We start from the raw sequence: 13,003 nt of genomic DNA, 5'->3' as shown, positions 1-13,003 counted from the left end.
GTCGTCTTTCTCTGTACACCTCGAAGATTCTAATCTTATTTCTATAAATTATCATTTTTTCGGTTTTGAAAACATTTTGCTTATAGTAAAAAAAGAAGATTCTACGTGCTTCCATCAAGTAGTCAATAAAATATTAAATACAACTTTCCCCGGCCCGTTTCTGTGAGAACTTACTTGGTTATAATATGTATTAATTATACTAAAGTTATACAATAACACATCCATATTCGTTTCATGGAAGATATAATCTTGGACCAAATGTTAATGAAGCTGTTAATTGTGTATTAAATGTATATTAATTAATGTACTTATCAAATATTTTGCAAACACCATTATATGTAATTCTGATGGGATCGTAAAACTGAATGGATCTAAAATTATAAGAAAATTGTATGCATCATTCAATGAAAAAAGTTCACCTGATGATCCAGACATCACAATTCATAAAAAAAAAAATGTCAAAAGAAATTTATGAAACGGATAAATGCAATTATATGAAAAAAGTTAAAAGAATACATTTAGTAATGACATTTTAATTTATTGGATCCGGTTTATCCTTCAAGACGGAGATTCATAATATATTAAAGTTTTAAATACAGATATTATGAACAAATTCAAAGAATATTGTAAAGTAATTATTGGGCTAAAAATAATAAGTTTTGATACATTTCAAGGACGTATAAGAAAGCAAATTAATTCCCATATAAAGGAAAACATAAATATTTTTGACATTTCTCAACTGCATTTCAAGAAAATTTATAAAGCTATGAAATAATATAATCTTCACTTAACTTTAATAAATCTATATTATAAAAAATAACAAATATCGTTTAATTTAATGCCTGTTGATAAACAACATTCTTAGTTTTTTTATTTTTACAATAAATATACAAAAAACCTCCTCTTGAACATGCTACATACAATTGGCCATGAGAAAAGCATGGTGTATCAAGATAAACTCCTGTAGTTTTTAGTGATTGTCCTTGAGATTTGTTAATTGTGAAAGAAAAGGCAAGTTTTACAGGAAATTGTAATCTTTCAAATTCAAATGGTGTATCACTTGGTTTAAGAGGTACTCTTGGGATATAAACATGTTCTCCTTTTCCACATCCTGTTAATATAATACCTTCAATTATATTATTCTTTAATGTCTTTACACATAATCGAGTTCCATTGCATAATTTAGGTGGATTGAGATTTTGTAAAACCATTATTGGTGCTCCAATTTTCAACGTTAATATATGAGATGGTAAGCTTGATATTTCTAAAAAATTTAAAAATTCCATAGGGTAGTTTATAGCATGATCAGGATGACATACAGTGTCAATTGATTTGTACGTTATACATACCCCTGGAAGAGAATTTAATATTTCATCATTGATCGTATTAACTCTATAATTTTTTGGTGCTAGTATAGCTCTTTCACATAACCATTCATGACTTAGGGGCCGGAGTGGCGCAGTGGTCACACAGTTGACTTACGACTCACACAGTCATCGGTTCGATTCATAGCAAAAGTGCAAAAAATGTGTGTGATTCTACGCAGTCACCATTTTCCCGTGCTGTCGTCCGATTGCGTCATCCGGTTTCCAACTAGGTCCCACTCCACTGGGAGTGAAGACCGCACATGTCTCCTCTTGGAGAAGGGGGGTAGTATCATGCATATAGTGATATATACATAGATAAATAGATCACATGATCTCCCTACTACCCACTTGTGATAAGCATTGTCAAAGACCTTGAGGTCGTTACAATGAACAAATATAGAAAAAAAAAAAAAAAAATTCATGACTGATATAATTTTTTTCTATATCAGGATAAACGTGGATTATTATTGAATGAATTGAATCTAAGATATGACAAAAATTGAATGGAAATGTGATCGTGTCATCTGCATTTCTTTCCCATTTTCCGTCTCCAAGAAGTTTTAACTGTTTTGAAAAATTCTCTAAATTACTATTTTATAATTACTATTAATAACTGGGAAGTAACGTCAGTACTTAATAAGATATTAATACTCTTTTCTCTTCACAAAATTATATTTTTTAATCCAAATAATCTCGAAGATGATAAAAAATCACTTCTGACTTCCTGGAAAAAATCACAAGGCCATTTTTGACTTCAGACTGATACTTATGAGCTCAAACCGAATATCTATGTTGAATTTCAAGTAAATCGGAGTAGTAGTTTTCATGAAACTGCGTTATTCGAGAAATGGTCACTTTTTTTTATTATATAGATTATATTCAACTAATAACCTTTAAAATTAAGTCTAGTCACTACTACTTTCAGTTTCTTATTTGTTAGATTCGTTATCTTTGGAGTTTCAATTTCAAGTTTCTGGAGGTAATTCAGTTGATGCTACTTTACTCTGAGGTCTTAAGGCTAGTTTTATGATGTTCATCTTTTGTCATGCGTGTATCAACTATAAATGGTAGAGCTTTATCTTCGGTTTAAGGCATAACAGTTTTAGAATAATTTTGATACATTTTTCTAATTTTAATTGCTTTACACAGAGAATACTCAGTTATTTGTAATAATATGTGAGCAGCTATACGTTTACCTTCAGAGTAGAAAGTACTTTTTTTAGCTCAAATTAATGTCTCACTTGTTGTCGTTTTCCTTAAATGTTCAGTTTCTCTACATTTGAACGTTCACTAAAATATATTTATATTTTATATTTTAATTAATGGTATGAATACAAATTATTACACTTACTTGGTACTATATATTGATTCATTTTTGATTTACAAAACTACAAAACTACTTGTATTCATATAAAATATAGAACAACTGATAATATGTTTAATATATATGCACACCATGTGGTTGCATGAAATTCATAAGTCTTTATGAATTAGGCTTATTAGTTAATGATTATTGTTACTGTAATATAACTGAAAACAAATATTGAAGTTTAAAGTCGCTGATTACGTCATTAGTCTACGACATAGTTTTAAACAATTATTAAACAATTAACAATATTATGTAGCTACTTAAATTAATAAGTAATAAATAAAGAACATCAAACATTTTTAAATGAGTTTTGAAAAATGTTATGATGTTGAGTTGGCTTTAGAGTTTGTAACTTAAGAGTTAAAAGGCTAGGGCCGGATCGCACAAAACATTTAATGAATCAATAGTGAGCTAATAGTCCCTTAAACAAGATTTAATGGCCGTAACTACACGTAACTATAAATATATAGGTACTTAATACACATACATATTGTCATCAACTATAATCTTTATTACACCTGCATCAATATAATATATGACTGTACCTACCTATAGATTTCTTTATTTATTCAATCACTCAATATCTCAGATTGATTCATTTTTCTAAATTGAACAGTACAAATCATGAATGTGAATATAACTGAAATATTTGAAAAATGTGTGCCTACCTTAACGTATTGGTACTCAAACGTGATATTATTTTAAAAATATGATGTACCCAATTGTTGTTCAAAAATATCAGTTGGTCAAATCACTAATTTAAATTAACTTATACTTTCTATATCATCTATATTCTATAGGTACCTGATATATCATTGTAGTTCCACAATTTAATTTAATTGCAAACCATATAAACCATATAAACCAGGCAAATCATATAACAGCTTAGAATTGGTTGAAGGTGACATAGAAAATACCGATTCTAATGAAATAACAAACCGTGAGATCATGGAGCTGGAAATCTAAATGAAGAAATAACTTACATCAAGTTAAATCCTAAAGCCAGCAAAGGTTTTAAATAAAGATTTAATTTAAGTCGATTGTACCAGAAAGTGCTTTGGAAATAACTAAATTAATAAAATGTTAAAATTGTTTTGGTTATTGTATACTAACAAGACCCAACTAGCGAAAAGACTTGAAACTAAATTATTTTCTTAATTTTCTTTTTTTGTATTTCCCGAGAGTTTGAAATTTTTACCTAACGAATGAACCAATTAGATTCACTTTTCCACAAGTAGAGATACTAGTAGTACAAATTACAAGATTATTTTATAAATTTCATCAAAAAACACTTGTATAATAGTCATCACTTCATTTACATAAAAAACATCAAAGTGTATATTGAATATATTAATCTAGATGAGTTATCTTTATCTTATGAAAACCATATTAAGAAATAATTCATTGACAAAGTGATCCTAATTTATTTAAATTACAATAAATATCCTTTTTATCTTAAATTATAAAGTTAAAAACAGTTAAAAAAATTATGTATAATGTATTATGTAAAATTGTTACAATTTAAGTTTATAATTAATATGAGTTCAGTATAATTAATTCTGAAGTAATTTTAGTTATATTAATTAGCTAAATCATAAAATCAACTTAAATTGAGGTTTTTTTATACACATTTGTAAGATTAAACTAATCATTTTAAAGAAAAAATAAATGAAAGTTATGATTAATTTAACAATTATGTGTAATATTTATGATGAAAGCAATAATTGGTCTTCATATTTTTTGTCATCATTTTCAACTGGTGATTTAATATCCACATTACTCACTTTCATCTACAACAAATATTTAAAATAACAGAATTTTTGTGAACAAGATAGAGGTACAACTAAAAAAAACCAAAAATGTATGCTTTGGAGCAGAAGTCATTTGATAAAGCTATTAAAATAGTCAGTATACTAATAGTCAAAATGAAGATTGTAAATTATGATGTAAGGTTGATTGCTAAATAATAATAAATTTGTGTTAATCCCATTTACCTTACTAATATCCATGATTATGAATACTGTATTTATAATTGATGCCAGTATACTAATATTGCACATTAATAAATGTTTTCATCAAAACAATAACGATTATTAAAATACAAATTGGACAAATTTAATCTAAAATGGTACACTCCACTAAATATTTAGCCCTTATATTTGTGTATTATACTACTTACAAAAATGCTTTAGAACCACTTATGTAAGAGGATCATCTAGAAAGTAAGGTTACAAAAGTTCTGTAGCCCAGAGAAAATTTTATTTTCAAAATTGGTTCACATGTAGCTTAGAAGAGATTGTATCAATTCGATTGAAAGGCTTTGCGAAACATTCTAGTTAAGCTGACAGCAGAGAAGTGGCTGAAGAAGTTGGCGGTAAAAGTTTATAACACGGGTATACAAAAGCTGGTCAACTGACAAAATGCATTAAACTTAAAGACGATTATGTTCACAAATAGTTTATTATATTTATGAAATAGTTATCCTGTAAGTTTTATTAAAATATAAGCATTTTTTAATTTAACATAAATACCGTAAACAAATTTTCTGGATGACCCTCGAAGTACAAACAATTCTAATCAAAATTATGCTAAAATATTATTACAAAATTAATCATTGCACTAATGACTTGATTCAAAATCCTACATTTTTTACTATTGAATTATTATTGAAAAATGTCTATTATAGAAATATATGGAAATAATATATAATAAATTATATTTTACTAAACTAGGCATTAACTTATAAACCTAAAACTGAAAACAATAAACTGAAGTTTTCAAAAAACAATTACTTAATAATATATTTATGTTAGTTAATTAAATGATTAAAGATTACATCTTACCATTTTTTCATAAGCATTGAAAGTTGTAAGTGTGGCTTCAGGGTTGTTGGAATTATTAGCTTTCACAAATTCATCACAGACCTTCATTATATTTAGTGCATCTGTAGTTGTAAGCATGTTATTTTTTTGCAATTCGTGAAATTTTGAACAAATATTTTTGATGTAAGTATTCATACCCATCTGTAGCATTTCTCTGAATAAAGATTTTACAAATTAAGTCAGCTAATTTATATAGTATTATAATTATGAAATTATGATTTAATATACAGTCTAATAGCACTGCGTCCTCCATAAAAGTCATCAGATATTATGGAACATATGTCACATTTATCAATACACTCCATTTTTTTATCTCCAAAATATTCGGAAAAAAATCTGTGTCTACACCTATTTTAATAAACAAAAATAATATAATGTACAATTTTAGGTACCAGTTATATATCATACTTTAAACCTTCACAAAAATCTTTCATATAACGAGAATGAAGAAATACAAGGAAACTCTTTGCTGAATTTTGTATTTGTTCGATAGAATCGACTGAATTGATTGCAGCAGCCAACATAGATTCATTTTTTGGATTATAGTATAATGTCGCTCGCTTTGTTAAGTAAATTCGACATCGAGCTGGGTTACCGTCTTTTCCAGCTTGACCTGATTCATAATAATATGTCGAAACACTAGACGGCAAGCCCCAATGTACGACTAATCTTATATTCGCTTTATTAATTTCCATTCCAGAAATACTAGTTACAGCAAGAAGTTGATAATGTCCTTTCATAAACAAGTCTTTAACAGAATTACGATCAGCTTCCTCTAGCCCTGATTAAAATAAAATTGTTAGTAGAATATTTAAATTAAATGAAACATATAGTGTAATTACCAGCATGATAGGCAGCAATCAAAATACCATTTTGTTTTAGATCTTTGACTAATTGTTCAGTAACCTCTCGCGTCTTACAAAATATTAATCCAGAAGGTCTTTCTGAGTCTGACTAAAAGATAATGTATTAGTATTAAACCGTGTTTATTGTAAAAATAAAATACTTACTTCAAGACTCACATTTTCTTCAGTTAAATATTTGTCAATAAATATCTTTAAATGAGGAACTGAAACTCCATTGGTATTGTCTTGAACTACATCATAAAATAGATTTGGTCTAAAGCATGGAATCGAAAACCTTACACAAGTCTTAGGATCATCTTCAATGTATAAAACACTCTTCAAGAAATCAACTACCTATTTATAATATAATATATTTAAAAAAAATTGAACAGGTTCCATTAATAATAATTTATATTATATTATCTACATCAACACCAGCTGTAGCTGTAACCACAATCCATGGAATTTCTTTGTATTTTTTTCTTAACATGCCCAGTGTATGATACTCATTATTCTTTTGACCATAAATCCATTGGTTTTCACAGTGTGTTTCATCAACGACAATATATGACAAATTGTTAGTTTGTACTAAGTGAGAAAATAATTGCTGAAAAGAGAAAACAATCAATCAAAATTATGATTTAATTTAATATAGGTAGTATTATATTGACTGACTTTGAAGGCTGAAGTTGAAGCTTGATCGGTAGTCACATAAAGAAAGTGGCTTTTTCTAAGTTCAGATTGTAAATCACCATAAATACGCATTTTTTCACTAGTAGTTGTTAATGTAGTAATAACTTCAGTGTGAATTTCCAAACGCTTCAAGCTATTAACTTGGTCCTACAGTAACATAATACTAATTACCTACCTACTTTTATTGAGTTATATATGCCTAAATAGATTATACCCAAATAATACAATAACTTTTGTCAAAAAATCGACTCACCATTATTCGTGCAATACGAGGAATGATCACTATTGTCATTCTCTTCAAGTAAATTAAAGAGGGCAGTTGGTAGCACATTGTTCTTCCATAACCACTCGGAAACGACACAATAACATCAGCATTTCCTTCAAACACAATACTTGCCATTCAAAAAACCATAAGTAAAACAGGTACACATAACCAAATTGTATAACTCAATGGCAAAATGCATTCTGAATAAGTACTTACTTTTCAATATTGCTAAGATAGCGTCCTTCTGCGTTTCGTTCTTAAAGTCGGAGTGATGGAAATAAAGACGCAAGTATTTTAACAGTGATTCGTCGTCCATGTCAATAATGTTATAACGTCTGTCGGGCAACATTTTTTTCCGTTTGCCCTTACAATATTATTATAAATTAATTGAGTATTAACTGTGCAAGCATCTAAAAAAAAGAAACGGATCGTCAGGCGTCTACAACAGTAAAGTGTTCAACAATCATGAATCAATATCAAGATGATGAAAGATGAAAGACGGAATGATACATTGATAAAGAAAAGAATGATACCAAATACTAATGATACTAGAGTATTTGATAATACGTAGGTACTGCTAACTTATTGATCGAAGCGCTTATGTGCACGATTAAAGATATACAGGAACAGGACATAGGTATATCTTATGTAGTAACGATAGTGGTGTTAGGTTAGTACCTAGTATAAACCATTGGCAGTCGTGGCGCAACTATGGCTAAAATGTTGGGGGGCTGGAGCCTCAACCTAATATTACATGAAAAGTAACCCGTGGGTTACCGATGCCGCCACACCACCCTTATATAACCTTAAAAAATTGAAGTTAATCATAAAAAAAACAATTATTTATGATTAACTCCAGTTTCATTTTTCACAATAAAAATATGGCAATCAAAATAAAAGTCACCAGAAAAAAAATCTCCTAATTACTGACTGAATATTACTCACAACCACATGGAAATTATTGAACAAATATTTTTTAAGCGCTAATCATTGTAATTACCACATTATTAATATTTAATTACCTAGTAGGTATATATATATATAGGTTATACTTATATCATTAAGACAATTTTAAATCAAGTAGTTATTAAAGAAACATTAAATTTAAAAAAAAAGCATGTAAGTGGATGTCGCTCTGCTGTGCAGTAGGTTACAGGTGGGTAATTTTATAATGGACTGTATTAGACTTGAATTCAATGATATAATATCATTGTATAAGAAAAACGATTCTGAGCAGAGACGCTGTCAGTCTGGAAATTTTATATTGTTATTATTTATCATATCATGTAAGTTGAATTAATATTATAATTTTTTATTCGTTTTCATAGTGATTTACGCAAAATCTGTTTTCGAAAAAATCGATATTGATTTTTGATGCAACTCTTAAACAAACAACCGTAGGTAAATGCGTTTTTGACTGAATGTTTATATTAGCATTTTCTATACGTCATAACATTTTCCAAATATTTTGACTTATTTTGAAATTTGAGCTGTTTACGGACATTTTCAGTTTCCATTTTTTTTAGTTTTTTTTTCTATAAATATCAATAAAATTTTATTTGTTGGTTAAAAAAACTTTAAAATTTAATAAAAGACTCCTAGTATATCGTTTTAAAGACAAATTAAAAATCCATAGTCACAATTTTTTTTTATAATCATCTAAAGTTCAAATATTGACGAAATACGTAAAAATGACGAATATTTGCAAATTATTTTGAGTTACAAATTCATGAAAAATTTTATTTTTAATCTAAGATTTTAAAATGTAATACAAGATTCCTCATAAGTTTGACTACCTTTATCAAAAAAAAAAAAAAAATGTCTACAAGAAAGTCAAATTACATTTTTATGAGCGTTTTTAAAAAGTTTACCTACTTATACATATAATATTTAAAATATTATAAAATCAAAAATATTTCGAATGATCGATACGTCAAATAGGTAATACAAATAACTGTTAAATATTTTAAACAGTATTTTATCTTTTAAAAGCATACCAAAATTATTAACATACTAGCTGCCCGACCTTCCTCCGGAAGAAATTATTTTTTTATAATTTAATTTAAAAACATATGACTATTTTTTGGCTATACAAATAATATAATTAAATATATTGTAGTTGTTGTTATTGCTAATTTCTAAAAATTATATATCCTACATTTTGAATTCAGCCACTGGAGTGTTTAATTTTTATTATTTTTTTTATAGAATAGAGATAAAGTAGAAAAAAGCAGGTAAGAGGATGTTACTCTGCTGTACAGTAGATTACAAGTGGGTCATTGTATAATTGTTGTATTAGACTTGAATTCAATGAAAAACGATTCTGAGCGGAGACGGTTTGTCAGTCTGGATATTTTATATTTTGTTATTATTTATTTTATCATGTAAGTTGAATATTAATTCAACTTACATGATTAAAAAATTATAATATTTTAATATTAATTAAAATCAGGGACTGGAACCGGTTCTTAGCGAAAATCTAAGAACCAGAACCGGAACCGGAATCCATTTTTTACAATGCTTAGAACCGGAATTAGAACCGGAACCTCATTTTAATGAATAATAAGTTTTCCGATTCTTTTAGGTTCTTATCGGTTCTAAGAAAAAGTCCTGTATTTCAAATAATTGAATATTTTATTTAAATGGGATTTTGTTGTAATCAAATAATTATTTTTCATAGAAATATTTTTATTTTGTACATAAGATATGGTATTTTTAATTTTTAATTCGAAATAATCGTATTGTATTATGTATTAATTACGACCGACAATCATTAATAATAACAATGATTTATTCACACACATACGGGTTGCATATGTTATTTGTAATATATCAAAAATAATCGAATAACAATTTGTGTGAGTTTTTCTACGAATGTTTACAAAATACCTACGAATAATAATATTTATATAGTTATTTATAACTCTGTCTTACATTATCACACTCACACATTGACACATTATATTTTAATTCATGCCAAGTGTTTGTATTTGTTCTTAAATACTTTTTCTTAAAATTATTTGAAATGTATTTTAAATACTTTTTGAATGTATGTATTTGTGTTTTGTATCTTTATTAAAATGCAATTTAAACGTATGTTTTACAAAACTGGGCCAAGTTATGACTCAGTTAAGCAATACGTAATATTTGAAAAAATGCATATTTAAGAACCGGTAAGAACAGGAATTAACCGGAACCCTTATTTTGTAATTTTAAGAACCGGAATTGGAACCGGAACCAATAATTTATTTATTTTAAGAACCGAACTGAAACCAGAACCGAAATAATCCTTAAGGTTCCAGTCCCTCATTAAAATATTATAATTTTTTATTCGTTTCTATGGTGATAAATAAAGCGTTAGAAATTAAAATCCCATGTTTAGCATTTTTTCGGTGGGTTTTCCCATGTCATTAAATAACTATTGATAAAATCGAAACATTCCTTCTTGAAGAAATTTTGTATACAGGATATAAAAAGAAAAAAAATAGAAATAAACACCATTGTAAAACCACTAACTTCCTCGCTCCACTCAGAATCTAAAAAATATGTAACGATAAATTATTTGTTCAATGAATAATATATATTTCAACATAGGCGGAGATTGGGGGGTGCTTGGGGGGGCTTAGCCCCCCCAAACAGATTGAAAGCTCCCCCAAAAGTATTAAACATTTTGCATAGTATAAATTATTAAAATAGGTACTTATTTTACAACAATTGCCAAAATCTTGGAAATTTACAAAATATTATTTTTTCTTGAAATATTGTTAAATGTTAATATAATAATTATTATTTATTATACCAAATTATATTTATACCAATTCGTCATCGGTGCGCACCGGCTGACCGTCGTGACGGATTGTTATCGCATTATCGCAATGACAAAAATAGAAATTTCCAATAATCAGACTTTGATAAACATTATTAGTGTTCCGAAGGCCGGAACTCCGATTGCCATTTCGACCGTTTTGTTTTTCGTGTAGCGTTGTTCACAGTTGTAAATCCGAAATCATAATTCAGTCGAATATAATAATATTATATTATAATGTAAATGTTACCTACACGTGTCACATTGTACTTTTCGTTGCTGTTATATTTGTATTTTGTAAAACTGTGTATTATTGTAAACTGTAGTATTTCAGTTATTTCATAAGTGCTTTATACTTTAATTTACCTATTTATTAAAATGTCGAATTTTTTTGAATTATTTAATATTAAAAAAAAAACCTAATGAAACTGTGAAATCTGAAAACGTGTTTCCGACGGAAATTCCTGATAAAACTACAGTACATCCCGACTCGTCATCGAATATTGATTTTGATTCTCGGATTCAAATTAGTGATATAAATGATTTGGGTAATATTAACTCTGGTCCATCACGTCCAATTAAGAAGGTAGATATATTATATTGTATTAGAGATAAATATCGGCATTATTACCTACTTATTTGCTAAACTTATTTTTTATTTAAGTTATTTGCATGCAAACACTAGATACAAGTGACAGCTAGGTACTTAACACTTACAAATTACAAGCTTATTAATATTTGTGCAAGTATATCAAAAGATACCATAATAAAAGAAGTTGAAGATGTGGGCATATTTGGAATAATGTGCGATGAAGCTAGGTAATAAATTAAAAATGTTAATTGAAAATTTGATTAATTAAAATTTGAAATTGAAATTTTCAGGTGTTTTAAAGATGGGCAAATGGCTTTATGTTTGAGATACTGCAAAGGATTGGAAATCAAAGAAAGATTTATTGGTTTCATTGATTGTTCATATAAACAAGATGCAGAGACTTTAAGTCAAACTATGTTAGATTACCTCAAGCAATGTAATTTAAATCCTCAAGTGGCAATTGTAGCTCAGTCGTACGATGGGGCCAACGTTATGTTTGGGCGATTTAATGGTGTCCAAGCAAAGATTAAAGAAAAACATCCATACGCAATTTATACACACTGCATGGCACACAAAGTTAATTTAGTAGTGCTAGACATGTGTAAAATAGTGAAGGTATTGATTAATTATTTTAAATTTTCTTCTTTATATTTTTATTTTTTAAATAAATGTGTTTCGTTTTAAAATAAAAACCAATTCAATAATATTTCAAGTATTAAATTATAGGAAACCAGAAATGTTTTTAACACATTAGAGGCCCTTCATATTCACTTTTCATATCCGACCAATAATAAAAAATTAATCGATATTCAAAATAAGTTGGGTGTTAAAAAATAGTCAATTACAAGGTTAAGCAATACTAGGTGGAATTGTCGTTACAAAAATTGTGAAGCTGTAATGTCCAGTTATAAAGCAATAGTAGATACATTAATAAATGAGATTGAAAATGAATCTGATAAAGATGTGAATGAAGCAATAGGTAAATATTTTGATTATTGCATTTAATGTTTTGATATATAGATTATAGAACATGGATACTTGTTGTTAATTTGAAGTTAATTTGTACCTCTTCATTATAATTTTTCAGAATTTTAACCAATATGAAGAAAGGACAATTCATTGTATATTTATTTCTTTTACATACATTTTTAACAATAATTAATATTTTAAACATGGCAAATTGCA

At 27.6% G+C, this 13,003-nt stretch overlaps 2 protein-coding genes across 3 annotated transcripts; both read right to left on the bottom strand.

Annotated features, from left to right (window-relative positions):
- Window positions 1-830: 830 nt before the first annotated feature.
- On the bottom strand, window positions 831-1,286 carry LOC103309486 (ATP-dependent DNA helicase PIF1-like). Its single transcript, XM_029485198.1, has one exon. The coding sequence runs from the start codon at window positions 1,284-1,286 to the stop codon at window positions 831-833; it is 456 nt and encodes a 151-aa protein (XP_029341058.1).
- Window positions 1,287-4,226: 2,940 nt separating this feature from the next.
- LOC100163763 (ATP-dependent DNA helicase Q5-like) lies at window positions 4,227-7,992 on the bottom strand. Of its 2 annotated transcripts, XM_001942866.5 has the most exons (10): window positions 7,638-7,989; window positions 7,410-7,534; window positions 7,139-7,303; window positions 6,891-7,070; window positions 6,629-6,817; window positions 6,461-6,572; window positions 6,027-6,399; window positions 5,847-5,966; window positions 5,580-5,772; window positions 4,227-4,526 (listed from the first exon to the last, which is right to left on the bottom strand). In XM_001942866.5, exons 1-10 carry the CDS (start codon window positions 7,768-7,770, stop codon window positions 4,443-4,445), a joined length of 1,674 nt encoding a protein of 557 aa, XP_001942901.2. In that variant the 5' UTR covers window positions 7,771-7,989; the 3' UTR covers window positions 4,227-4,442. The 2 variants fall into 2 exon arrangements, with proteins under 2 accessions (XP_001942901.2, XP_016659972.1); XM_016804483.2 differs by lacking the exon at window positions 4,227-4,526 and having other exon boundaries at window positions 5,708-5,772; window positions 6,034-6,399; window positions 7,638-7,992.
- Between the last annotated feature and the right edge of the window lie 5,011 nt (window positions 7,993-13,003).

This window comes from Acyrthosiphon pisum, chromosome X, assembly GCF_005508785.2.
Source record: "Acyrthosiphon pisum isolate AL4f chromosome X, pea_aphid_22Mar2018_4r6ur, whole genome shotgun sequence".
Lineage (NCBI taxonomy): Eukaryota > Metazoa > Arthropoda > Insecta > Hemiptera > Aphididae > Acyrthosiphon > Acyrthosiphon pisum.
Note: the sequence above shows the minus strand (reverse complement) of the source record. Positions and strands in the feature narration are given on the sequence as shown.

What these genes read in the sequence shown, in the direction of transcription:
- LOC103309486 (XM_029485198.1), bottom strand. Translation starts at nt 1,286, where the DNA reads ATGGAATTTTTAAATTTTTTAGAAATATCAAGCTTACCATCTCATATA.
- LOC100163763 (XM_001942866.5), bottom strand. Translation starts at nt 7,770, where the DNA reads ATGTTGCCCGACAGACGTTATAACATTATTGACATGGACGACGAATCA. An exon ending in CTCGTATTGCACGAATAATG is followed by an intron (nt 7,304 to 7,409) that starts GTGAGTCGATTT and finishes ATGTTACTGTAG; the next exon opens with GACCAAGTTAATAGCTTGAA. An exon ending in GATTTTTGTGAAGGTTTAAA is followed by an intron (nt 5,967 to 6,026) that starts GTATGATATATA and finishes TTATTAAAATAG; the next exon opens with GTGTAGACACAGATTTTTTT.